Source organism: Pongo pygmaeus, chromosome X, assembly GCF_028885625.2.
Source record: "Pongo pygmaeus isolate AG05252 chromosome X, NHGRI_mPonPyg2-v2.0_pri, whole genome shotgun sequence".
In the NCBI taxonomy this organism is placed as follows: domain Eukaryota; kingdom Metazoa; phylum Chordata; class Mammalia; order Primates; family Hominidae; genus Pongo; species Pongo pygmaeus.
The window spans coordinates 18,130,445-18,156,863 of NC_072396.2; the positions used below are offsets into that span (position 1 = coordinate 18,130,445).

Sequence of the window (26,419 nt, forward strand, 5' to 3'; positions counted from 1 at the left end):
TACTTCCCTGATAGCTTAATATTCCTCCACTATGCCTTTTGCATCTTCCCTCTCTTTCTCACTTTTTCTTTCCCTGTCCCAGGGCAGGCTCTTGTCATTCATATACATATATATATATATATATATATATATATATATATATATATATATATAGTCTCACTCTGTTGCCCAGGCTGGGGTGCAGTGGCACACTCATGGCTCATTGTAGCATCAATCTTCTGGGCTCAAGTGATCCTCCCACCTCAGCCTTCTGAGTAGCTGGGACTACAGGTGCACGACAACAGGCCCGGCTAATTTTTTTTTTTTTTTTTTTTTTTTAGAGATGAGGTTCCTCCATATTGTCCAGGCTGGTCTCCAGCTCCTGGGCTCAAGTCTTCCTCCCACCTCAGCCTCCCAAAGTGCTGTAATTACAGGCATGAGCCACTGCACCCAGCCATGCTCTTGCTGTTTCTTGCTTGGAGTATTGCCATGGTCTCCATGATCCCATCACTCCCCTCCTCCAAAACCACACTACTCTCAACTGATTCACTTGTCATTTGGTCCCTTTGGACTTTTCAAACCTCATCTGTCAGGACCTCTCTCCCTTTTCCCGCACACCATTCCCTGAACGCACTATCCACTCACATGCATTCGTTGGCTCAGCTGTTTCCATCATCTGCACTGCCCACCCCAGAACCCCACTGCCAACATCCTGCATGCCTATTGCAGTTCATCTTAAGTGTTACTGCATGGAAAGCCCACCCTGATTGATATCCATAGGCGGAATTCATCACTGTTCACCCTTGTGCTCTGGGAGCCCTTTATTGTGAGCTCAATTTCAGCATTTAGTTCAGTCTACCTTTAAAAAAATAGTTAATTACGTGCTTGAAAACAACTAGATTGCAAACCCCTTGAGCCCAGGGACTATGTCTCATTTGTCTCTGTGGCCCACTATAGCACCCAGCAAGTGGCCTGGCCCTAATGACAACCCGGTAAATGAACAGAGTGAGCGATATCCCTGTATCAAAGGTAAAGAAAGATTAGCATTTGCTGCTGTAAGGATGGCTAAAGGGATTCATTTGTCCAAAGTCCTTCAAAGGGCAAGTCAAGTTGAGACACTGTCACTTCTGTCACAATCCCCAGTTGGCTGGGTGGCGCCACCTCTTCAGAGATCTTGGCAGTAGATTTTTGGTTGCCATTTGTTATTTTATACGTTGGGTGGGTCTGTATGTATGTGCATCTGTGACAAGAACTTGGCTGGGCAGGTAGGTGACATCTGCTTGTGCAAATCTCTTTTCATTCTTGAATATAGTTGTACCTTAGAAATACAATGCAAAACACAGATGTCATTTAAAAATGTCTAATAATCAAATTACAGAAGTAAAAAGAAGCAGGTGATGTTAGTTTTGATTATGTGTTTTATTTAGCCCCAAATGTCCAAACTATTACCATTTCAAAATGCAATCAATATTTTAAAAGTATTAATGCGATGTTTCATATTTTTTGTATTGTCTTCAAAATCCCATATCCATTGCACACGTGCAGTGCATCTTAATTCAAATGCTTAATTTTCATCAGAAATACTTGATATGTATTTAGATTTCATAAAATTTACAGTTGAAAAAGTAGATACACATATCCAAATTCTTCCAAATGTATTAAAAATTTTCCCAATAACTGGATTTAATATCAGCCTCTACATTTACATTTGAATTAATTAAAATTAAACAAATTTTTAAATTCCATTCTTTGGACACACTAGCCTTGTTTCAAATGCCCAATAGCCACATGTGACTAGTGGCAATTGTTTCGGGGCATACAGTCCTAGGGCACAAAGATTTCTAAGTATCATTCAGCTTATTCCTCTGTCCTCATAATTTAATTGTAAAAGAAAAAAAAAGTGTGACAGGGATAGTTATTAGAGAACTTCGATTAGCCAGCTGCCTTTTCTCCCCACCCTTGCCATCAGCTTTGTGAAACTGGGGCCTACTGCTGACTTCCCGGGACTGTCGTGAAAGTAATAGGATTCTGTTGACAAAGCACTTGAAAATCCAGGGATGAAAGGGCCTGTGTAATTCCTGGGTTTGTTGGCCAGGCTAGGCTGTGAATCGGGGTCTGCGTCTGTACTGCAGCTGCCCCTACACAACCACACTGATCTGTGCTTCCTTCTGCAGCCAAGGTCTACACCAGCATCTCACAGCACATGAGTCAACTGCATGTTTTATCGTCCCCAGCACTGGGATGCCATGTTTTTAGATGCTCATGGCTTTGATTAGATTATAACATATTTGAAGTTTCAGTGCTTAACTGCTTTTGGGTGATCAAATATGTGGAAAACATCTTTCTCAGCCAAATAGCATATTTTCCAAGTCCAAAAGAATGGAATATATTTTTCGCCTTCCTTCAAGTTTCCCATTGAATGTCACCCCAGAGACCAATTTAAAGCTTGAAAAGTTTGGACCAAAAATGTTTGGTAACAAATGAAAATGAGATGTGTCACCTAAGCCAGTATCCAGTCGGTGTCTCATTCAAAACTGTGAAAGCACTCGGTATTATTTATTTATAATAGGAAACCAGGGTTAGGAATTGATTTCCCCAGAATGCTGCTAGGGCAAGGCATAGGGCCCTGTGGCTGGCTCTGATGTGAGATTTGAGACCTAAGGGGAAACTGAAATGACTCTAGACCCTTAAGGGTTTTGAAACAGGTGCAGTCTCTCTTCTTTCCCTCTGGAAAGCATGCTGTCCACAGTTGGATGAATGCTTCAGCAGCAGTTCACTGAGCTCCTGGATGAAAATGGCAAATTTCTCCCCAAATGAGCTTATTATCTGCTGCTGTTGGGTGCAAGGCATCCCTCAGCTATGGCGGGAATTACAGCTTCCATCTGTTCCCTAATGTGAAAAATGTGTGCAGGCCTCTGTGCTACCAAGCTACATGAACTTTAGACATTCAGATCTGCTGACACATTTGGGTCGTGGCCTCAGAATGGCTTTTGTCAATTATTTCATTACATATCCAAATAACCATCGTGAGGGTGGTCTGGATTTGTGATCTGTGACAGTGTGGTGCTGACATATTTCTTGCCCTTGGAACTATCTGTTTTTTGGCTTTGTTTAGGGATTGATGATACATAAGTACTCAGTATATTTAATCATTATTACTTTTGAAGTTAGCACAGTACCACCGTTATGAAAAATTCTTGAGTACAGTTACAGCCAAATCCACATCATTAATTCTTGGCTTCTTCCCAAACTCTCCAGTCTTTCTCCTTGCTCCATTATTTTGTTCAGACAAATCAAATAATGCTTTGTGCTTAGAGAGCAACTTTCATCAGAAAATTTTAAGACCCTCTGCAAATTTTTATTTCTCTAAGTACAAATAAACATCTTCAGAGAGCCATGCATATTTAAGCATGTTTATTTGTGCTGGGTTTTTTCAATGGGTAAGAAAAATTATGGCTTTCTGTGTGCTCACTTTGGAATAGAGACATGCAATGTACAGACTTAAATTTTACTTGACATATTTAATAAATATCCCTTAAGTAAGTGATTAGATACAGAGTCATATATGTTCTTGAGAATATGGCCAGGCATTAGTTTCTTCTACTAATTTTATATACTTGAACATTGTCAGAGTTACAGCTGGTGCATTAGGTGGATAATTTGTTTCTATCAATTAATAACTGCTTCTGATTGTCACCTGGAGGAGGAAATGCTTTGACTAAAGTAAGCAGGATTAACTCACCAATTGAAAATTACAGTCTGTTATTTAAGACTTAACTTGAAGTTTAATTGTTGTTGGGTGGTCTAGTGGTTGGTTAATTGGTTTACTCAATACTACAGATCTATTTTCACAAACTGATCCATTCTGTATTTTTTCACACTGTTAGGTGCCCTTATGGCATAGAAAATGCTGGATATTTACCCTACTCTATATTCTTTTTGTTCTGGACACACAGAGAGACTACATTTCCCAGCATTTGTTGTAGTTAGTTAGATAGAACCCTGTGATTGAGTTATGACAAATGAGATGTGAGCAGAAGTAATGGAGTCCACTTTCAGCCCTGGCCTTAAATTTTTCCTTTCTAGTCCTCCAAATAGTCTCTCCTTATTGGCCTGTTAGCTAGATTCAGAGAATCTGGTGACGTACACTAGGCCTATTGGAGAAGGTGGGGCCACAAGATAGAAGGAGCCTGATTCCCTGAATGACTGCATGGAGCAGAGCATCTCAACTGAACTGTGTGTGTGCTCAGCTCCAGTGTGACAGAAGCAGGAAACTGACCTCTGTTGCCTAAAGCCAGTGAAATATGAGAATTGTTTGTTACACTAGTTAGCCCACCCTAACTAATCTTGTATATGTGGCAGAAAATCAGTACTCTCCTCATACACATTCTACAAGTTTCAGAGGGGCATGTAGAACACACTTCTCTGTAATTTGCACTGAACAGTAGGTCGTGAAAATGCATAACCAATGAGCCATGTGGCTCTTTGATCACCATGTCCAATTAAGCCACATGGTTATGTGATTTTCTGGTTTGAGTCAGCTTTTTATCTGGGGCAGATGCAACTGTGGACAGTTTCTTGTAGTAAAAACTGATCATTTCAGTAAGTGCTTCTCCAGAGGATGGAGAGGAAGGTACAGAAATTCATGTTAATTACCAAACACTTCAGGCTTTAGCTTCAAATTTTTTTTCTCTGAGAAACCTTTCCTAACCCCACTCATGTCTGGGTTGCTTGCCTCCCATGCCTCCCACCCTGTGTTCTTGCCACTGCCCATGCACCTACAGCGACTTCTTACCTCACTGGCTGGTAATGTCTAGCTCTTGATCTTGACTCTCTTTCTTTGTAGACCATATGTCTCAGAGGGTAGGGGCCATTTAAACTTGGCTCAGTGTTGTGTCCCCAGCATTCTGCCCAGTGCCCGACACATACACGTTGTTGACTGAATGATTAAAGGAAATAAATGAATGACAATGGGATTTTGGTTATCAAGCATGAACAATAGCCTTAGGATCATTCATGAGCTGCTCCTCAGACCACTTAAGTAAGGCAGGCTGTATTTTTTTTCCTGCCTAACAATAGGAAATATAAGAAGGGAAACTGATGTTTATTTTTAATCAACAGTCAAAACACACATCAGAATTAGAAACAAGGGCAGAATCTATTTTCAGGTTTTGGGTTATTAGCCCCTGTGAGTTTTTAAGAGTTGAAACTCAACTAATTGGTAGCCCAAATTCCTTAAAAAAAAAATGTTTTAGAGCAAAAATACAAGTAGAAGTTAAAGCCAGATCATCTGTTTATGGCCCAAGACAGCTCTTGATGTTTTACTCTTTTGTGCATTCATTTGATGAACATTTATGGAGCCTCTTCTATGGCAGAGTCTGTTTCTAGGTGCTGGGACCCAGTAGTGCACAAGACAGAATGAACCAGCTCTCAAGAAGGCAACAGTTGAGTGGTAGACAAACTGGCAATAAACAATCAAGAAAATGTCAGATGGGATAAAGTTCCCTGAAAAAAAAAAAAAAGAGAACAGATTGATGTGATGGAAAGTTCCTGGATCCCGAAGATTCCATAGTCAGGAAGGCCTCTGGGGAGGGGGTATTTCCCTGACACAGAAGTTGAAGCCTGAATGACCAAAAGTAGTCAGCCATATAGAAATCTGGGAGGCGAATATTTTGGGCAAAGGAACATATCTGGACTTCTCTGCTCCTGAGATGAGGGCAAGTGGCCTGTCCAGGAATGGGACTATGTCTTGAGTGGTGGGAGCAGAGAGTATATTGGGTAGGGAGGGGAAAAGTGGAGGGTTGAAGGAAGGAGTTGGGGTGAGAGACAGGTAGAGGGTTGTTTGTGGAAAGCCTCGTTTGCTCTGTTTCCAGAGCCTGGATTTAAGTCAGAGAGCAATGGGTAGCCATGAGAGAGTTTTTAAGCAGAAGAGAAGAATGAGCCACCACGCATTATAGGAAGAACACTCTGCTGCTCTGCAAAGAAATCACCCCAACCCAGGCCCCAGATGAAGGCCTGATTACGGGAAAGGTCAGAAGGTGTGAAAAGAAGCAGCCAGGTCTGGAACCGCTTGGGAGGTAGAATTTAAGGCCCTTGGAAGTAGACTGGACCTAGGGATTGGGGCAGAGGACAGAGTCCCGGGCAATGCCCAGGTTCCTGGCTTGGGTGTTGGATATAGAGGTTACAGGTGCCCACCTCTGAGACAGGAAGCTCCGAGGAAGAGTGAGTGTGCAGAGGATGCTGAGGAGTTGGTTCTGGCCATGGCCAATTTGAGGTACCCATGACATTGCCTATGGGGACCATACAGGAGACATTTAATATGTGGCTAGGCCAAGAGAAAAGAGGTAGGCATTCTGGGTAAACAACCAGGTGCTAATACAGAGGAAGAACACAAGAAAAGGCAGGATGAGGTCAGATTCTGAATGTTTAACCACTTGATTTTATATGACATTTATTTTTGCTTCCTTGTCCATCTCCTCAAGATGGTGGATAGTCATTTCTGCCTCTCCAACCTAGTCTGCTGCAATCTGGGCTTTCCCTGGTCTCCTTTCTGCTCCTACCCATTAGCTTTTATCCTCAGAGATCTTCCCCTTCCCGACACATGATCTTGCTATTTCTTTTGTCCTTTCTCTGGGGCTCTAGGAAATGAGCCCCCCAGATAGTGACTCATTCCCTGAACATTAGTGATGAGCAGGCTGCTGCTGGAGCCTGTGTGCAAGCCTGGGTTTATGCCCTAGCTCTGCTGTTCTCTAGCAGTGTGGTTCAGGCCTCCCTTTCCTCATCCGTAAAATGAGGGGATTGGACTGAAGAATACTTTGAGCTTTAACATTTTCTAATTCTAAGTTGTCTCAGTCCTCGGGGTGAAGTGAATGGCCTCTTCTGAATTGGCAGTTGGAGCTAGTGTAATAGCCATCAATACCTGAGACAGAATAGCTTTTGTTTGTGCAAGGCCCTGAGGAGGCTGGGTGGGCTGCAGCTGTTCAGCTTCAATTAAAAACATACACAAACCTCCTGCTTTGTTTCGGTTTCAAACCTTGACCATTTGACTGAGTGTGTCTGAATTCCTAAGGCTCCAATGTAGGTGTGGAGAGGCACCACTCCATAGGCTTCATTCAACCCCCTTGCTTTTCAAATTTCATTTATTGAGGGCAAGAGACATTTCAAAGTCCTGGAGATACAAGGAAAGAATGTACCTTGGCTTTAAAAGCCATTGGCAAGCAGCTTCCCGTGCCCATTTATCCATCCCTAGTCAAGGGTGTCTTAAATGCCAACATGGGCTTGTGAGCCCTGGTATTTGGGCAGGCATTTCTAAGTGGCTTAAGAGAGAAAATGAGTCTGTCAGTTATGAAGAGTTTGCCAACCGCCTGTAGTGGTCTTGAAGCAACCTCACTTCCTCCAACAAAGGCAGGAGTCCCCATGGCTAAACAAAATCATGTTCTGGAACCTCAGGCAGTTGTCCTGTCACTTCAGGGTGGGATGTGTGCACAGGCCCTAGGTCCTGAGGCTGCATCTGTACCTGCTTGGGGCAGGAATAAGTTGATAGCCTCCGGGCTGTTGGGGTACACCCAGTAAGCAAGCCATGACCAGAAATGAGTTGCAATTCCACTGAGAGTGGTGATGGCCTGGACAGCAGGGCGCAGAGCAGGATCCTGGGCAGATGCAGGACGATGGGTGCTGCAGGCCAGCAGAGCAAGCATTTAGGCCCCTGCAATCAGGCATGGTTTGAGATGTCTAGCAGTCAGGATCATCAGAAGTAGAGGCAAAGTGTATGGGAGGGCTCCACAGGCGGGCCAATGCCCAGACAGAGAGGCAGAGAGGGGTTTCTCAGTGACCTCTTATTTTATTATTTAAAAAAAAATTTTTTTTTTTGATGGGTGCTTGCTCAGTCACCCAGGCTGGAATGCAGTGGTGTGATCATAGCTCACTGCAGCTTCATCCTCCGGAGCTCAAGTGATCCTCCCACCTCAGTCTCTCAAACAGCTGGGACTATAGTCATCCACCACCATGTCCTGCTAATTTTTTCTTTTATTTTTTGTATAATAGAAACGAGGGGTCTCCCTATGTTGACCAGGCTGGTCTCAAACTCCTGGGCTCAAGCCATCCTCCTGCTTCAGCCTCCCAAAGTGCTGGGATTATAGGCACAAGCCACTGTGGCTGGCCCTCAGTGACCTCTTTGATGTCCCCTGCAAAGTGTTGTTGGCTCTCCAGGCAGGGAGAAGGGAATTAACATGAGGCAGAGGCAGCTACTGCTTACCAATATGCATGTTCTTTTCTTCGTGGACACACGGCCAGGAAGACTAAATTTCCCAGCCTCCCTTGTAGTGGTGGAGTCGTGCTAGACAGTGAAGCCCAGGCTCTTTCTCCTTCTTTCATTTGCATGTGCCTGTGGGAAGTGGGGTTGGGGGTAGGGGGGAGGTGGAACTGCGGCTAGGCTAGGAGATGTAGCTTGTTCCTGATGAAGGTTGGGGTGAAGTGCTCGGTCTTCCAAGAGGCCTTCACAATCTCCCCGAGAGACCTGGATGAACCACAGGATATAGGTATGAGTCTCAACTGACAGGAACCTAGGGTATTGGAAGTGATAGAGATAGCAAAAAGTGATTTCTTGACCGGAAAAATATCCCCAGGGGCCTGCTGGTGAGGTCACATTCATGTCCCTTACATAGTGGTGCCCTCTGTGAATCCTGGCCTCTCAGTCCCTCCTCACTGTCTCCCTCAGTGAAAGAAAGGAACACAACCTGACACACCCCCATCCTCCATGCTCTTCTTCCTCATGCCACACCCTTCCTTGCCCTCTGTAGCCACACCCTGGGGCTTCACTGTTAGTGTAGCCTGCAGGGTCTGCATAGCACAATAGCTTGCGCCACATCTGGAATTATCACTGGAGTTGTAGGTCTCAAGCTCAACTGCCTACACAGCCAGGCAGCCAGCTTCAACGTGTGACAGAGTTGGCATAGCATACTAAGGAGTAGTGGGGACTGGGATGCTGTGTGTGTTGTAAGCAAATAAAGGCATTCAAAGTCAATTTAAATATACGTCATCGTACTGTTTAAGCAGGACAGCTCCCCCCAAGCTGCCTACCTCCAAATGAAATCTTCTACTATTATTTATTTCTCACAAGGACTAATGAAAGGGCAAAACTACAAGCCATGTCTGAAAATTCTGGTTTACCCTTTTCTGTGCCTAGCAGAGCATGGTGTAAAAACAATAATTAGTATTTGATTTCTTTTTTTACCCTTTGAGTGATGTCTAACATACATACAGAAAAGCATCCAAATCATACAATTCAAGAAATTATTACAAAGTGAACACACTCCTGTACCGGCTACTAGGTCAAGACTTAAAACATTATTAGCTTCCCAGGATACCCCATGAGCTGTTCTTCTTCCCCAAAGGAAATCACTCTCTTGATTTCTAACACCATAGATTAGATTTACCTGATTTCTAACTTTAGAAAAATGGAATCATACAACATGTACTCTTTTGTGTCTAGCTTTTACTCAACATTATATCTGAGATTCACCCATACTGCATGTGACAGTGGCTTGTTCATTCTCATTGCTGTATAGTATTCCATGGTGTGAAACACTAGAATTTCTTTATCCATTCTACTATCAATTAGCATTTGGTTATTTGTGGGTTGTGGACTCTCACTAATAGTCCTGCAGCATGAGAGAAAGCCCTCAGGCAGAACAACAGAGAGAACTGGATGTTTGTGGTGGGAAATGGTCACAGTAGCAACAAGTGGACTTAGAGGTGAGCCAAGGCATGATGGGAAGAGATGACAACAGCATCCGCTACCAAGCCCCTCTAGAACAGCAATTGTCAAACTTATAGGTCAGGATGGTTTTATACTATTAAAAATTATTAAGGGCTCCAGAGTGCTTCTGTTTGTATGAGTTATATAAATATTTATCATATTAGAAATTAAAACTGAAAAATAAAAATATTTTCTTAGTAATTTATTTCAAAATCAACAAACAGTAATTACATATACTACATTATATATATTACACATTTATAAATAAAATATTTTGAGGAAAAAATTCTATATTTTTCAAAACAAAAAATGTCAATGAGAAGAATGGCATTCTTGTACTTTTTTTGCAAATCTCTTGACTAGCAAGCAATGTGGCTTAATAGAAAACTGCTGGATTCTCATATCTGCCTCTATGTTCCATCTGGTATGGTATCACATGTTACTCATGAAAGAATGAGTGAAAATGGCAAGTAGTGTATTAATATCATTATAAAAATAGTTTTGACTTTGCAGACTCCCTGAAAGGATCTCAGGGACCCCCAGAGGTTCCCTGAACTAAACTTGAGAACCACTGCCCTAGAACACCATGGCCAAGTGCCAGCCAGCTTTAGAATAGAAACGTCCAATGAATTGAAACCTCTGAGTTAGCCCACACAATGGGGAGTTGCTACTTACTGCAAATCACCATGAATTAATTTGCTTCTTAGCTGATTAAAAACCCATATTTTCTTCTCAACACTTTATAATCCTTCAGTTTGAAATGTACTGCTTTTGTTCATTTTAAGCCAGCAATGTGCATTAGAAATATGATGTGAGTCATTTATGTAATTTAAAAATTTTTAGTAACCATTTAAAAAATGCAAGATAAATTGGTGAAATTAATTTTAATAATGAACTTTATTTAGCCCACTCTTTTCAAAATATTATCATTTTGGTATATAAAATAAACATAAAGTATAATCATAAAAATCAAATCATATAAAATCAATATAAATTATTAATGAGATAGCTTACATTCTTTTTTATGCTAAGTCTTCAAAGTCCAGTGTATATTTACATTTATAGCACATCTGAATTCAGATGGTAAATTTTCATCAGAAATACTTGATCTGTATTTAGATTTCATATCATTCTATAAAATTTGAAAAAGTAGATTCACAAATCCAGGTTCTTCCAAATGTACTTAAAAGTTTTCCAATAACTGAATGCAGTATCCATATTCAAATTAATTAAAATCAAATGAAATTAAAAATTCAGTGCCTTATTCACACTTGCTACATTTCAAGTGCTCTATAACCACATATGGCTAGGGGCTGCCATGTTGGAGAGAGCAGATCTAAATTTTTAATCCTTTGCTTTTCTTATCTATTCTATCCCTTTGTTCTTCAGTGCTTAGAAACTTGATTAGGAAAAACTTACTCATTCTCATTATTTGCCTAGAAAACTGGTGCCATGATGGATTTCTTCATAGGCAAGTTAAGATATTTGACAAAGAGAGAGGTAGGGGTGGGAGAATCACTGTGTAGCCGTAGTTTGCAATGGCAGGTTCCCTTTCAGCTTGGCTTCCAGGACTTTCTCATTTGATATTTTCATAAAACTAGAATAATCTCACCTTGTTTCTGAAACAGGTGTGAAATATGCTGCAGCCCCCAGCCAGCCCTGGAATGGACTTCTTTCTGATTGGACATGGCAGAAACTTCAATGGGATGACACTATGGACTTAGACCAGGCTGCTGTGCTTATTTGAACTAAGCACTGGGAAGTTTGCTAAGTTCTTAGTGATGAACTCCACGTCAGTGTCAGAAAGATAAGGCAGGTTTTCTTGCCTTTTGTCTCCTTGCCTTCATTCAATGGTATGCTATCCAAAAGGTAAAGGGACATAATGGACTGAAATTCTAAGCTGAAAATGCAGCTCTGAGGTTAGCATCTTATAACTCAAAGGCAGCAAAAATAATTTAACAAGTTTCAAAGGAGAGAGCCGAAGAAAGTCTGTACAGAGTTATTTAAAGATTTTGTTCTGTTTGTGAACTGCATCACTTCCAAGCCATTTTGAATATAGGAAAATGAAAAGTTACTCCATTTGACACAATGGAGATCTCTTACTTATTACTCTCCAAATGAAAAAGACGAATTCCAAGTCTAAACATTTGATCCCATTGCTGCAAGTTTTGTGGCTGGTCAATTGTTTGTCATTGAATGGGCAAATGAGAAAAATGAGTTTTATCTCCCTCTAATATTTCCCCTTCCTCAAGTTGATTGCTTAAGCTTTTAGCCAATCTTACAATTCCATCATATCCATTCTCCTAATGTTGGACTCAACAAGAATTCTGCATCTGGGTGCATGATGTCATTTAAAATAAATCTAAAAGGAACTGGAAAGCTTCTGGAATTTCCTTATCTGAGGTAGCCAAGCTAAATAGACTTGATTGGCATCCATCAGGAGCTCAGTGAGGGCTAGCACCATTCTGGTTGAAATGATTTCATGCTAAATGACATGCCAAGACTGAAGTTTTCCTTGGCTCCTTGTTGAACCAGATACTCTAACTTTTTTGTTTCCAAGCCCACAGTGCAGAGTGTCAGAGGACCAATGACCACACAATACTACCGGCTAGGCACAAAATGCCTTTCAATTAATACAATCAACTCAGAATCAGGAGTTACATAACTAATACAGCAACTGTGCACCATCTTGAATACACTTGGATTGGGGAAGCCAAGCCTTTTCTTTAGCACTCACACTAAAGGTACCAGAGTCATCAAAAGATGAACAAAAGTTCAGTCTGAGTGCTAGAACTATTAGGGACCTCAGTGATCATCTAATGCTGTCTCTCTTTTCCTGAATGGTCTTGCTCTTAGGACCATTTAAATGTTCTTTCTCCTTTCTGGGTAAAATACAGTTAATACAGTTTTGTTTTTACTAGGATCCTCGTGCAATCTTAGGTGAAGTGTTAGCTAGTTCTAGAACTGTAGAAAATCCCATGGTTTCTCCTCCTCTCCCATGCCCAAATCCTCTTCTACCTGCTGGCTGATGCCTCTAGTTTTACCATTCCAGGTTGGTCCTCTCAGCAATAGGCTTGATTTCCATTAAAATGCAAAAACCCTAGGACAGGCTTAAGCCATTATCAGGTGTTTTTCACTTTGTTGTGAAGGAAGGGTCAAAGTAATATGTTGTGGAATGAAAGTTTTATTTCTTTAAGGCCAGAGGGTTAGAGAAAGGAAGAGGAAGTGCCAGCCTGGAGGGCAAGGTTCTAAACTGGGAACTTGGGGACCCACATGGCAGCTCCACAGACTCTCGCTCCTTCTCCCAAAATGTCTTTATTTGTATGTATTTGTCTTTGGACTCCCTGTGGTGATCAGGTACTTGGTAATTGTTCTTGCTACAACTGGAGCTCTGCCAAGTGGAAGGTTCCAAACTGAGAGGCAGCTCAAATCCGGGATGAGGGTCCCCAGCCTTGTCAGAAGGGTGTGTTAGTGCTTTTTTTTAAATCCCAGTTTGTGGAAGCAGCAGTGGGGATCTGTGCAAAGAGGGAAGGTTAGAGTGTTGTTTTCAACTTCATTTGATATGGGAACTCTTTATCCAGGCTCAAAGGAGAGCATTGCATAAGGGGGCATATGTAGCCTATCATGCATGCATATGCATGCTTACACCCATGGACTCACACACATACACACACAACTCTGTCTGCACATGAATGTTCCTCCTGAAACACTCAGCAAGCAAGTAACAGATGTTTCCTGTGGGTAGGTGGGATTTCAGTCCTGCTCTTGCTTATTGTCTGTTTTACTAGGATTGGAATGTGAGTGATGGGAGATGGTAAATCTGTGCTTTCTGAGGCAGGATAATGGGTTCCCTACCATTTATCATTGGGGTAACCCAGCATAGTGGTCAGGAGCCCACGCTCTGCCATTTACCACCTCCAATGCCTTGGGCAAGTTGTTTAACCTCTCTACACCTCGGTTTCCTGATCTGTAAAATGGAGGTAATACTATTATCTATCTTGTAGAGTTGTTGTAAGAATTAACTGAAATAGCACATACAAAGAACTTAAAACCATGCCTGACACATAGTAGGTGTTCAATACGTATTTGCTGAATGAATAAACCATTAAGTTTATCATTATTATATTATTACCATGAAGAAACTTCCATTGCATGTTGGTTTTAGATTTAGTGGAAACAGTGAGGAGAGAGTTAAGAGTTGTGACTTCTGTTATTACAGTAGGGCCAGATTGCCCTGCAGGCTCATCTATAGATATTTCTCAATGTATGAAGGAAAAGGGAAAACAACAACTAAATGCCTGAAAACAAAACAATGAAATCTGGGGTGAGGGGGAGAGGGAGATTGACATCTTGCAATTAAAGAACAGCTTCTGGAGAGACAGTTGAGTCAGGCCTGGATATTTCCTGTTTCTAGCTCCAGACTTTAGTTGGAAGTATTGTGCTTCCTCCTGAGTTGAAATTAATCACAAAAGCAAAGCATATTGTTCTCTTTTTTGCAGCACTCCTCACTTCTTGCTCCCTTCTCTGCTTCTTGTCCTGGGTCTCTTCCCTGATATAGAAACCAAAATGGCAACACTTCCTTGATGAGAGCAGAGACTGAGTAGCGTGGGGCTCTATAGTGGTATGGAGTACTATGTAAACTCTTCTTGGTTAATCTCCTGATGAAAAGCAACTGATGGACTCAGGAACTGGGTCCTGAGTGCTTTATCACTGAGGCTCCCCATTTCTTGACCATGTGGTGAGGACGGCTTCAGCGGACACTGGCATCAGGCCTGGTGGATGGAGGTTGGAGCAGCTGAGGGGCAAGGCAGCTCCAGGCCACAGCCAGGCCTTTAATTTTCTACACATGTTCACATATGTACAGGAATCCAGCAGATGGGCTGCAAGCAAGCTTGGGCAGCAATCCACTGACAAGTAGCAGTAGCTCTGAATAAATCACATTGGCCTGGGCTGCAAATTTAGCTCCAGGGAGTGGGGACTCAGGCAAACAAGAAGAAAAGGCATTCACCCAACTTTTTCCTGAAATGCCAGAGGAACAAAACAGGTCAGTGGTGAATACAAAATTAGCTTCTGGCCACCCTCCAAAGTGATCTGACCTATTTGGGACTCATCAAGAATAAGGCAAAGGAAGTTCAGTTGCCTGCATCTTGATCTGTCAAGGGAGAAGAGAGAGGGTACAAATCGCCAGGTGGCCAGATTCCCTGAGTTACTGGTTATGGAGCATATGAATGGATATGGCTGGAACTCATGAGAAGGGCTCTGGGACATTGACTTTGGGCCAACTCCTAGCACAACTTAGCATGCAAATGATAACCCTGGTGGATGCATTGGTAATCTAGTGTGCCAGCTTGGTGGCCCTGGCCACTGAAAGGATTGTATCGCATTCTGAAACCCTTCCTGCAGTCTAAGGCCATACCACCCTGAATGCACCCAATCTCATCTGAAACCCTTCCTGCAAGTTAAACTCATATCCAAGATCCTTATGTAAAAGAGGACCTTGGGCCAAGCCAGCAAAGGGACATTAGAGCCCTAGCAGAGTGCAAAGCTGACCACAACTCCTAGCAGGTCGGAGCTGGTAGTGGATGCTGTTGGTGCCCTGCCTACATCTCCTTTACAAGCTAGTGCATTGGTCCTCCAGCTGCTGTGAGTGTTGGCTGCTGAATGCTATAGCTGCCCTCTTCCCCAGAGACTTGCTGTTGGCCAAATGCAAGCCCCATCAACCATCTCACTTCCAGGTGAGACCAGCTCTGTGGTGCATTTTGTGCCCAAGAGATCTCCGTGGGATCAGGCTGTAGCAAATATCCAGCTGAGACTATACTCCTGCTCAGTCCCTTCCCCTACCATATCCAGCTTCCTTCATGCCCCTTCTACTAAGAGCACTCCCTCCATACATTACTTGAACAATAGTGTTAATCTTAACTTAGACTTTGCTTCTGGATAACCCAATCTTAGGCAGAGTTGGGAGGAGGGGCATTTATGAATAGTCTCAAACCTGACTGCACCTCAGAATCACCTGGGCAGCTTTAAAAATACAGATTCCCAGGCCCCACCTCCAGTGATTCTGATTCAGTGGATCTGGAGTGAGGCCTGAGATTCTATAGTTTTCCTGAGTTCAGTGTTTGGTAATTTTAATGCAGCTAGTCCTTTGACCAATGAGAACCACTCATTCTAGCCCATTGTCGTTATTTCTTTTCTTAGATCGTCTAAGAAACATTCATTGATCAAGTTCAGGAACAAATCACACAATCTGTCAAAGACACTAAGAAGCAGAGATTTAAGTCAAAAGATCCACAGTCCTTGGCAAATCTCTTGGAGTCCAGCATACAATGCTGACTCTCAGAACTTTCTCAGCAAATTGCATCTTTAAATTTTTTTCATGTGTCCTGAAATGTACAGGTCTATTTGGTTGGGAAAAGGGAGAGACTTTTGAGACATCAAGTTACCATGGAGTTTTCCAAAAAGGGATATTTGACCAAGTTTAGAATATAATTCGTGCTTTCCATCCTCCATGCTCAGAAGTGTTAACCTATTAACCCTTCTTTCACTAGCAGACCTAAATCTTCATTATTGTTGGTTGTGTGGATGATTTAGTGATGAAATTCAAAGAGAAACATTTTGTTTTGTTATCAGAGACTCTATATTAGGAAGATTTATGAATAGGTTCTCATGAAAGACACAATTCTAGGGATTTTTAAGCAAATGGACAATTAAATAACTGAATGAAGGTGGCTCAGACTAATGCAGAATAGGGGAGTATTCTAGATTTTGTAATGATATTGATGATAATAGTGATAAGAACAGCAACAAAACATGATTGCTAAGATTTGTTTCAGTGCTTAGTATGTATAAGACCAAGCACTAATTGTTTGATCTGTATTATCTTATTTAATACCCCCATCAACTGTTTGAGGTAAATGTATCTGTTGGGGATCATCAAAGGCTTTAAAAAGATGAAACTTTATTTCTTGCTTGTGTAAAAGAAGTTAAAGGTTTGTATGCAGACTCAGCAATAATGAGGTACCGAGGCTTCTTCCGGCTCCTAGTTCCACTATCCCTAGATTGTGGCCCTCATCTTCACAGTCTAAGATAGCTGCTGGAGTGCCAGCCATCACATTACTGGCCTAAGCATCAGGATGAAAGAAGGAATATGCCCCTTGTCTTCTGGGGAGTCTTTCTAGAAATCCCGTACCACAGTTGCTTTGACCACATTGACCAGGTAGCAATCCCTAGCTAAAAGGGAGACCTGGATATGTAGAATTTCGGTTGTATGGCAATGGGTACAGTTTTTTAAATGAGATTTTATAAATTTGAAAGAGAAGGAGAATGTGGAAGGTTTACTAAGAAATTGACAGCTTATGCCACAGTAGGTAATATTCTTATCCCCATTTTGCAGATAAGGAAAATAAGGCACTAAGAGACTGAATGACTTGGTGAAGTTCACACACTTTATAGGTGGTAGTCACAGTAGGATGCAATTCTCTATGATCATCCCTCTCCTGACTGCTATTTCATCCTGTCCATTTTTTTTTCCGATTTTGTAAAACGGTTTTTTTTTTTAGAAAAACATTTATTCATTTCCTGCTTTCTTCTTGGTGTGCCTTTTACCACCTTTGCATAGATCCTAGCCATTCTTCAAAGTTCAGCTCCAGTGCCCCAGAAAGCCCTCCCTTGCACCCACAACTGCTTTCTAGTAAATATTTATTGAGTACCTATTATGTGCCAGGCACTGTTCTAGGCACTTGGGCTTCATCAGTGATTAAAAAAACAAACGAAGACCCCGGCTAGCTTAATAGTTCTGTGACCTTGGTCAAGTTCTGTGAGCCTCAGTTCTATATGTGTAAAATGGAAATAATAAAAATTACTGTGCAGAGTTATTGTAAAGATTAAAGATGTTACTGTATATAAAGTGCAATTACTGGCATATCATTAGATTTTGAAAAATGATGCCTTTTACTATTATTATTGTTGCTTTTATTGTTATACTATTGTACTGTATTATTATATTCCCCTAATGAGAAATGCTATTCCTTATTAGGCTGTAAACTTCTGGGCAGGAATAGTATCCAAAGCCTTCTGGTATCACTCAAATACTTGATCAAAGTCAGGGCTTATTAAATGTTTGTTGAGTGGATAAAAAGAGTTTTGATGTAGAGAGAACTTCCTGCTTACTTATGCTGTAAATTTAGGAAACAGTAATAAACAGCCTGAGACCCATAGGAAGGGTTTTTTTGGTTTGTTTGTTTGTTTGTTTTAGGGGAGGCATTGTCCAATTTAAACTGTGAGTGTTGGTGAGTGGTGTCCTAAAGCAAAACAAGAATGAGTAATAATCTACTCCTCATACTCTTCCGGAAGGCCTCAGAAAGAAAATATATCCTCTTCCTTTCAGTTTCTTTTTTTCACCTTCACTGATAGATTTCATGTTCCAACAAGTCCTGCTTATCTCTTTTTGTGTTTTATTTCTGTCTTCTAATTCTCTTCTCCATCTCCGATCTTTGCTACCTATGGGAATAGGGCTGCTGGCCTAGTGTCCACAGAAGAAAACTTCTGGAAATCAGGAGGCATTGTGCATCCAGGGTCCTAGAGCTGTTACATTCTAGTCCTACGGACAGCACCCCAGCAAGAGCTAACCAGTGCTTGCATCAAAAGTGCACATCAGGTTTGTTGAGCGCCAAACTCCCTTTATTTTGCCATCTCAGCCCAGCTTTCCCCTCAGCCCTTCTGCAAAGGTGAAAGGCAAGTTCACAGGATGCAGGGCCTTCTTTCTTCCCTGACATCTGGTTTGATTCTGGGCAGCTAAATAGTGGCTTTGCCATGAACAACAAAAGCTAATTCACTGTGGTGGTTTTTAAACACCAAGTGCAAATATTTTTCCTTTTCAGCTTGGGGTCACTGGAAGGGAAAAAACAGGGCTGAGAAGGAGATTAACCTTTTAAAACCTATTATGACTTCCCAGAAAAAATAAAACAATGGCAGCATTTCCTTTCATTCGCGAGAGTCTTTTCATGAGTGATTGTTGTTTGAGGCAAGATTGGGGCCCTGAAGAAGATTTTTAAATACTAGCTTAGCTTGGTTTTCTACTCAAAAGGCCACCATGATTGCTTTTAAGAACCCACACAAATCCCTGTAAAGCCCAGGGCCACCCTCTTTGCTTTCTCTCTCTTCTGTCTTCATCTCTGGCTGACCTTCCCTCCTTCTCTCCAGCCCTTTGCTTTCTTCCCTCAATCAGGGGCCTGACTCTCTGCTAAAGGGAGGGGATCAGTGCAATTAGCAGGATTTTAGGCAATGGCCATGCCAGCCACTGATGCCACTGACAGATGCTTGGGAGGCTGAAGATTCTGTCTGGGCCATTTCTCTGAGGTTCCAGCCAGACTTTCTGTTGATTTGGGCTGTCTTAATGCATCCCAGAGCCTCAGCGCCGTTCAGTTCCTCTTCAGAAGTGAAGTCACCCATTCTGGTTCTTGCTGCGCATGATTAAGGAGCAGAAGTATCCAATACAGGGAGTCACAGCCATCAGCAGAAATCTGGCAGATGAGAAAAAAGCAAGTCTATCTGCCTCACTAGTAGTTCTTTTAATGTTCTCTCTGGACTGCAAAGGAAAAGCTCGTCTCCCACTCTTCATTAATCTTCTTTCCTTCTCTCTTCCCTTTCCGCTTCTGCACACAGATTCACTTGCTGGGCTCAGGTGGGAGGCAAATCGTGTGCCATGACAACACAAGGCTATTAGGGCAAAGATGTGGAAGTATCTAAACTCTCCCTTTCTTGCCAAGAGGAAGATCTGAACAGGGTCCAGGATGGTTGCTGTTTGTGAAATGGTTTGAGTATTCTTGCTATGCGCTATTACTGCTGTTATCAGCATCACGAGAGTCTAACATGTTGATACAGGTGGTGTGTGTTGAGTGGGGGTAGGTGGGAAGGGATCAGAAATTGATTTGTAACCTGCAAAGAGCAAACTCCAGTTGTATCGCCTCCACCCGCACCATTCTTGTCCTTTCGGTGTGTGTGCAAATATTTGCAGACCTGTTGAATAGCGCACCCTCACACCAACCTAAAATTTCACAGCCAAGTAAGCCAGCCCCATCCTGGTGAGAAGAATGGGTGGCAACCTGGGGCAGCTATGGAGTGATGGGATGAAATGTATTCCTTCTCCTGATCAGGCAGTTGGTGTAGGGGCTGGGCTGCTGTGGCTCCCTGGATTTGGGTATTTGTCCAGCTTCCTGTCTCTGGCAGTGTGCTAATGGTTTCGATAGCCACATGGCACTTGGCAGAGCTTCTTAAACTGGTGTGGCCCGAGACTCTGCATTCTAACAAGCTCCCAGGTTGATGCCTATGCTCCTAACCCCCTGGCCAACTGCAATTGGAGTAGCAAGGCTATAAAGAAGTCCCACTGCGACCTAAACTGCTCCAGGGATGAAAAAGGAAAGTGCTAAGCCCCTCCTCTGGAGACAGGGTGTGTCCAGGCTGCCCTGGAATCCTGATTTGCCATTCAAGTGAACCCTGGAGGGATTAGCAGCCAGCCTAGCACTTGGGTGAGACCATCTCCCCCTCCAGGGGGGAGTCCTAGAGGCAGCACAGAGGTTCTGTGAAAATCTGCCATCCTCCTTGCAGAAGGTTGCCCTCTCTCGCCCTCCATCCCCCCCTGCCCTGCTTGCTGACTTAAGCAGATCAGCTTTCAGCTCTCTGGCATTCAGAGACGTCTTTGCATAAAAGAAAAGGCCCTTCCTTAAGGAGCAGAGCGGGAATCCAAGCATGGCTCTGGCCTGCTGCATGCCCAAGAATGCAGGTATTTGGGGTTTGCAGCATTTCTTGGCAAGACAAAGGGGAGGGGGAGGCTGGGTCTAACGAAGAGGGGCTTGTGCTGTAGCCACCTCCTATTCTGGGGGAGAAGAGAAGTGTGCTTCCCAATGAAAGTGAGCCCTTTCACAGGAACAGCTGTGAGGAGGGGAATCTGCACTTGACCCTCACTCAAGGCTGACTTTGACATTTAGGGTCAGTGGCTTCTAAGCTTTGAGGACCTTGCATTGTTCATACTGGCTGGCCAACGTTTTCACCTTTGCTCTCCTTCTGAGGCATCAAACTACCCAAGACAAAGAGGACAACCCTTTCTTCCTTCTCCTCTTCTGCTCTGACATTTGAATGTCTTAAAGAAGGGCCAGAGGGTAGCTCAAGTAGAGATTCCAGGTCAGGATTCCGGGGCTGTAGCTCAGGACTGCTGGGAAGGGGCCCCATCCTGCATGGGCTTGCACCAGGCCCTATGTTGCTTTCTTCTCCTCCAGCACTGCCCCCTCCAGTCTTCTTGGAATTCTTCAGTATCTTACCTTCATCCTGAGATTACAGAGAAAGATTTATTTATCTCCCAGTGTCCCCAAAACAGCCCTGAACTGAGAGTCCCCAGACCCAAATCCCCCAACCTCTCGTTTCTGTTACATCTTCAATGGCCTTACACAAATCTGTTAAACCACTGTGGGGCCTGTTTTGATTTCTTTAGCCCTCTAAGCCCTCCTTCACTATACTTCTTTATCACATAAGTTTGGCCATGCAATTGAACCCTATTTGAAAAGCATTGAACTTTTTACAGTATTCTTCCAGCACTGGGGTTATTAGTCCTTCAGTTGTAACTCAGGCTCCTTAATGTCAAGGACAGTGCCTTACTTTCATTTCTTGCTATGCGCTATTAGGTTGTTCTGCAGGAGGTGGCCAGTGTGACAGTTGACACTGGCCGCTCTCCTTGCATCAGCTAAACCCCTTCACTGCACATTTGCCTCCACTGCCTCTGCGGAGGCTGACACAGGGCCAAGTTTCAAGGGTCTCCTATTAGCCCAACTGCTACCAACACTGTGTATGCAGCCTTTCTTAATGAAGGGTTTGTCCTACCTGCTGTCTGAGAACACTCTCTCTGAGCTGCCTTTCCAGGCCATGATGATGGGGAAGCACTGTTGTGTGCAGCTTTGTTACTTAAGATCCCTCAGGAGAAGAAGGAAGCATGCCTGTGAACCAGGCAGCTTCCAATGGGTGTCATGGAGCCTCTATCAGTTTGTTCAGGACATTGTGGTTTCTGAATTTTATGGCAGAGAAGTTGTTCAAATACGAGGCCCTAATATCATATATATTTATGATAAATAACCATTATTTGATAGGCAGGCCAATTATAACAATTAAACACCTCAGACCAATCAAATCAGAATCTCTGGGAGTGGGTCCAGATAACAGTGCATGTTTTTAAAACTCCCCAGGTAGATTCCAATGTGCAGCCATAAGAAGTAAGAACTGCACTCCTGCCCAAACCCCCAATTCCCCTCAGGGAACCAAGGAAGACAACTAAGGGCCTACATTCATACATTTTCATACAGATCAGTGGATTCAGGAGAGAGCGTCCAACAGCCAGATAGTCTTTATTTATTAGGCCTGAAGAACTAAGTAATGGGAGAGAGTACCAAAGAAATAAGGCCCTGCCAGAAGTTTCAGTTTAGGCTCAATAAAAAAGATGAGAAGGCCTTTAGAATAGCTCGACCCAGTTTTCCCTCAAGAGTTGAAGATCCAAGGCCTATGCGTGGCTGACATACCAGGAAGGGACTGGGCGGGGGTGGTGGTGGTGACAGGGCTACTTGGCAGAGGGCTCAACTTTTTTGGAGCTGCTGGTGTGTCATGAGTTTGGCTATCTTTGGGCATTAGTCTCAACAAGGTCATGGTACTCCTGCCAACTCTGGATGGTTCACAAGTGGGAAGACTAGGCCCTTAATCAAAGATGCCTTCAAGTAGGACTTGGCAGATACTACATTCAGCACAATAAAAGCTGAGGGGAAAATGACTGCTTTTACCTTAACACAAATTTTATTACCACCAGGTTTCATTATAAAAATGTTAGAGGTTTGGGTGTGTGTTTATAACATAAACAATGGAGTTACTCTGATCTTCACCAGCTTTCAAACTGGAATCTCAAAGGGAGTTCTATTTACTAGATTTAAAGCCGTGGAACAATTGTTTCTCATGACTGCCTTATAAGCATAGGAATAATGCAGGGAGAAACAAACTCTCTGTTTTCTTTCCTTCTCAACCCCTGCAAATTTCCCCAATCTGGAGGAAGGCACAGCCACGTGCTGGATGTTGTAGCTGATAGACTATATTTGGGCTAGGCTTACCAGGGACAGGATGGTCTTCAGGAAAAGTGGGCATGTGACTCAAATTTCAGGCTCCTGTTGCGTCTAGCTTAGAAAGGTGTCCTGGAGGCTTGGACAAGTGTGAGAATCACTTAAGCTGATCAGGCAAACTCTCAGAAACACAGACCCTTATGCCAACCCATAGTCAGTGGTCAGAAAGTACAACAGCTACTGTCATTATGTGTTCCCAGATCTCTGGGCATTCGTCTTTCCCAGAAGCAAAGCTTTCATGTCATTATCAATGTCATCTTAGGTCCCTTAGTTCATTCCTGGGAACCCTGCATTCAGAGGGAGCAAGGCATAGGCTGCCACTGTCTTATGGCAAAGACCATTTTGTCAATTTTACTGATGTTCTGTATTTTAAAATTAATGTATCTGATTTTATATTCTTTGCTGGAGATTTTAAATTATTAAAAATATTTCTTAAATTGAATGTTTCAATAAAAAATGTGAGAATTGAAAACTATAAATTTACCTCAGAGTATAGCTTTGGTAATTTCCATTGGTTTTTCTATGTGGGCTTATTGTTGTTGGTTTCATCCTCTGAATAGTTAGTTTTTGGCAAGACAGCATGGTGTGAGGAAAATGGGCTTTGGTGTCTGCCAGATCTGGATGTGAATCTTTACTCTGCCCTTTATCAGTTGTGTGACTAAGTTATAGGATCACAACTTCCTTATTTCTAAAATGGAGATAATAATATCTGCTTGTTGTATTCTTTAAACGACGATGAAATGAAAGAATGCAGGCAAAGGACTTAGCATGGTGCACCTAGTAGATGCTCAATCCATGGTTGCTATGGATAGTAATAGCAAAAATAATACATCACTGGCACAGGCAAAAGCTTTGTGGCTGGGAAGTGCTCTTCATTTGCATGTCTTGGGCAGAGGGCCAGGACAGTGGGTATCCTTTCTGGATCAAACTACTCATCCTAATGTCCTCCAGAGACACTGGCAGATGGGACATGAAATACCAACAGTGTGCCTAGGGGAGGGCATGCAGCCAAATGTTACACTGAATTGAGCATGCCAAGGCAATCCAGGAAAAAACTCAGCATAAAAACTCACCATTCAGAAATTCCCCTGAACTGTCTTGATCTCATTTTCTCTTGTGGGATGTTCCTCAATGAACTGAGCTTCCCTACCCCAGATCTGGCTTCTTTCCTGGCTACCCAGCTGGGTTGCTTTCCCCTCTGTAGGGTTTTGACTGCACATCCTAGCCAGAGCCTTGAGGGAAGTGAGCATTTGGGAAGCAAAACTTTATGGAGCAGCATCTCTGTGCTGGGCATTAGGCTTGGCTCTGAGCATCAAACATGACTAAGTCACAGTTCTGTTCTTGAGGACTTCCAAGTCAGGTGCCTTAGTCCATTTTCTGTTGCTATAACAGAATACCACAGACTGGGTAATTTATAAAGAAAATAAATGTATTACTTACAGTTCTAGAGGCTGAGAAGTCCAAGATCAAGTGGTTGCATCTGGTTGGCTTCTGGTGAGGGCTTCATGCTGTGTCATAACATTGTGGAAGGCATCCCAGGGTAATAGGGGGGTTGCACTGAGAGCCAAGCTGGCTTTTATAACATATCTACTCTTGTGATAACTAACCCATTCATGTGATAACCCATTTAATCCGTTAACCCATTAATCTATTAATCCATTTAATCCATTAACCCATTAATCTGTTAATCCATTAATCTGTTTATCCATTGGGTTATGGAAAGAGCCCTCATAACCCAATCACTTCTTAAAGACCCCACTTCTTAATACTGTTAAATTGGAGATTATGTTTCAACATGAGTTTCTGAGGGGACAAACATTCAAACCATAGCATCAGGAGAATACTGACCCGTGAACATCAGAAAGGCTAAACACAGTGCCTTGAGGCCCATCCACAGGAAGGAGGAACCAACTCTTTCTTGTGGGGTGGCATGGGAAGCCAAGTGAGGCTGATGGAGGAGAGGACTTTTAAACTGACTTTGTCAGGATAAATAGGTTAAGATGTATCAAGTTTTCGGTAAGTTTTTAAAAATGCCTGTTTGCCTTTGGTTGATTCTTGCCTTCTCTGAGTCTGCGGGGCATAGGAGGTGATGGAGGAGATGGTAAGATTTAGGAAGAGATAAGGCTGCAGGAAGCTATAAGCAACTGTAATCTGCTATCCACACTCTCTCCATCCTGCAGAACTCCACTGTATATAGAGGTAAACTGAAGTGGAAGTTACTTATCTGTGTTCAAAGCAGAATCTTCTAATTTTCTCTGAAGCCCACCCTGTACTTCTGAATACTTTGTTGGGTAGCATGGCTCTTTCTCTCCTAGTCTTTTTGGCTCAGCAAGAATATCGGAAACTCCACTCTCCTGAAGGGTATTACTTTTCATGGCCTTGCATGTGGCTATAACTCATTGATCTTGAATGTAGCTGCACCCCCAGCTCCTGAAATGGCAGAAAGGACATACAGAAGGGGATTAATCTCAGCCATATCCATTCACAACTGAAACACAGAACTGGTTCTTCAGCATCCAGAGGCCAAATGTCAAGCTCCAATAAGAGGAAAGATGCAAATGCTTCCTCAGCTTCAAGGAACTGAGGCCTCCCAGGAATGTTGTCTTTGCTCCTTTTTTGATCCCACCTTTGCAACTGAGTGAGGAGGAAGTTTTCATTTATTCTTCAAGATAGAGTAAATCACTCTTCTCTCACCACCTTGTCTTTGTGTTATGCTTGCCATGGATGACATTTGGCCATTAACAACTAAGCTCCCTCTTCCATCTAAGTTTTTATCCCTGGAAACATTCACAGGCAAGTAAGAGCTGGATGATTAATTTTCGAATAAGGATGTGTTTGAGAACAGGCCAGGGGCACACATCAACAGCTACATAGCCATTGGCTTAAATGGATGATAAATTCTGCATCCCAACTAATACAGGCCCATAGTTCCTGCTTTGAAAACCAGGGGTGATGACAGGGGCCATGGGTTTCTAGTGCTTTCCACACCTGTCTCAGAAAGCAAGCAAAATAACCACTTGGGAGAATTAAGATAATTGTGTGTTGAGTGTTTTTCCCTAAGAAAGAGTTGATTTGTTGCTTCTTTTGATTAGGCTTTTATTTTTGCCCTTCTACCTCTCTCCACTGAGTTTTTAGTTGCTTCTTTTTTATTTTATTTTATTTTTTTACACAAAAGACATCATGGGTAAGAAGAGGAGATTTTATTTTGAAGAACAATGACCACATTAACAAGGTGACAACAGATAAGCTAAAAGTCACTCCATTTTCTGCCAGGGAAAAATGTCCTTTGCTGCCAAATCACATTCTGCTTCTCTTTGTCTACTCTCCTTTTATAGGAGGGTGGCAGGCCTAGCCACTGATGGACTCAGAAGAAATATCTGGGAGATAAGATACACCCTTGATTCATATGAGAAAAGAAGCTTTTGGGTTCAATGATAAAAAATAACTTCCTTTCCTGTTCCACAACATTCTTGTGGCTGGAGCCCTCTGTAGGACAACGACATTTCTCTGCCCTTGGTCCAACATATCAAGCTGAAAA

General features: G+C 42.6%; 1 protein-coding gene across 3 annotated transcripts in view; it reads left to right on the forward strand.

Annotated features, from left to right (window-relative positions):
- The window catches only part of NHS (NHS actin remodeling regulator), a 387,766-nt gene that overhangs the window by 266,662 nt on the left and 94,685 nt on the right, over window positions 1-26,419 (forward strand). The window contains exon 1 of one of the 3 annotated variants that reach the window (XM_054473234.2): window positions 20,416-20,516. The exons of the other annotated variants lie outside the window; for them this stretch is intronic. Coding sequence (XP_054329209.1) covers window positions 20,483-20,516 — 34 coding nt within the window. The 5' untranslated portion in view covers window positions 20,416-20,482. Of the gene's footprint in view, window positions 1-20,415; window positions 20,517-26,419 lie in introns of those variants that run through there. 3 annotated transcript variants of the gene reach the window in all.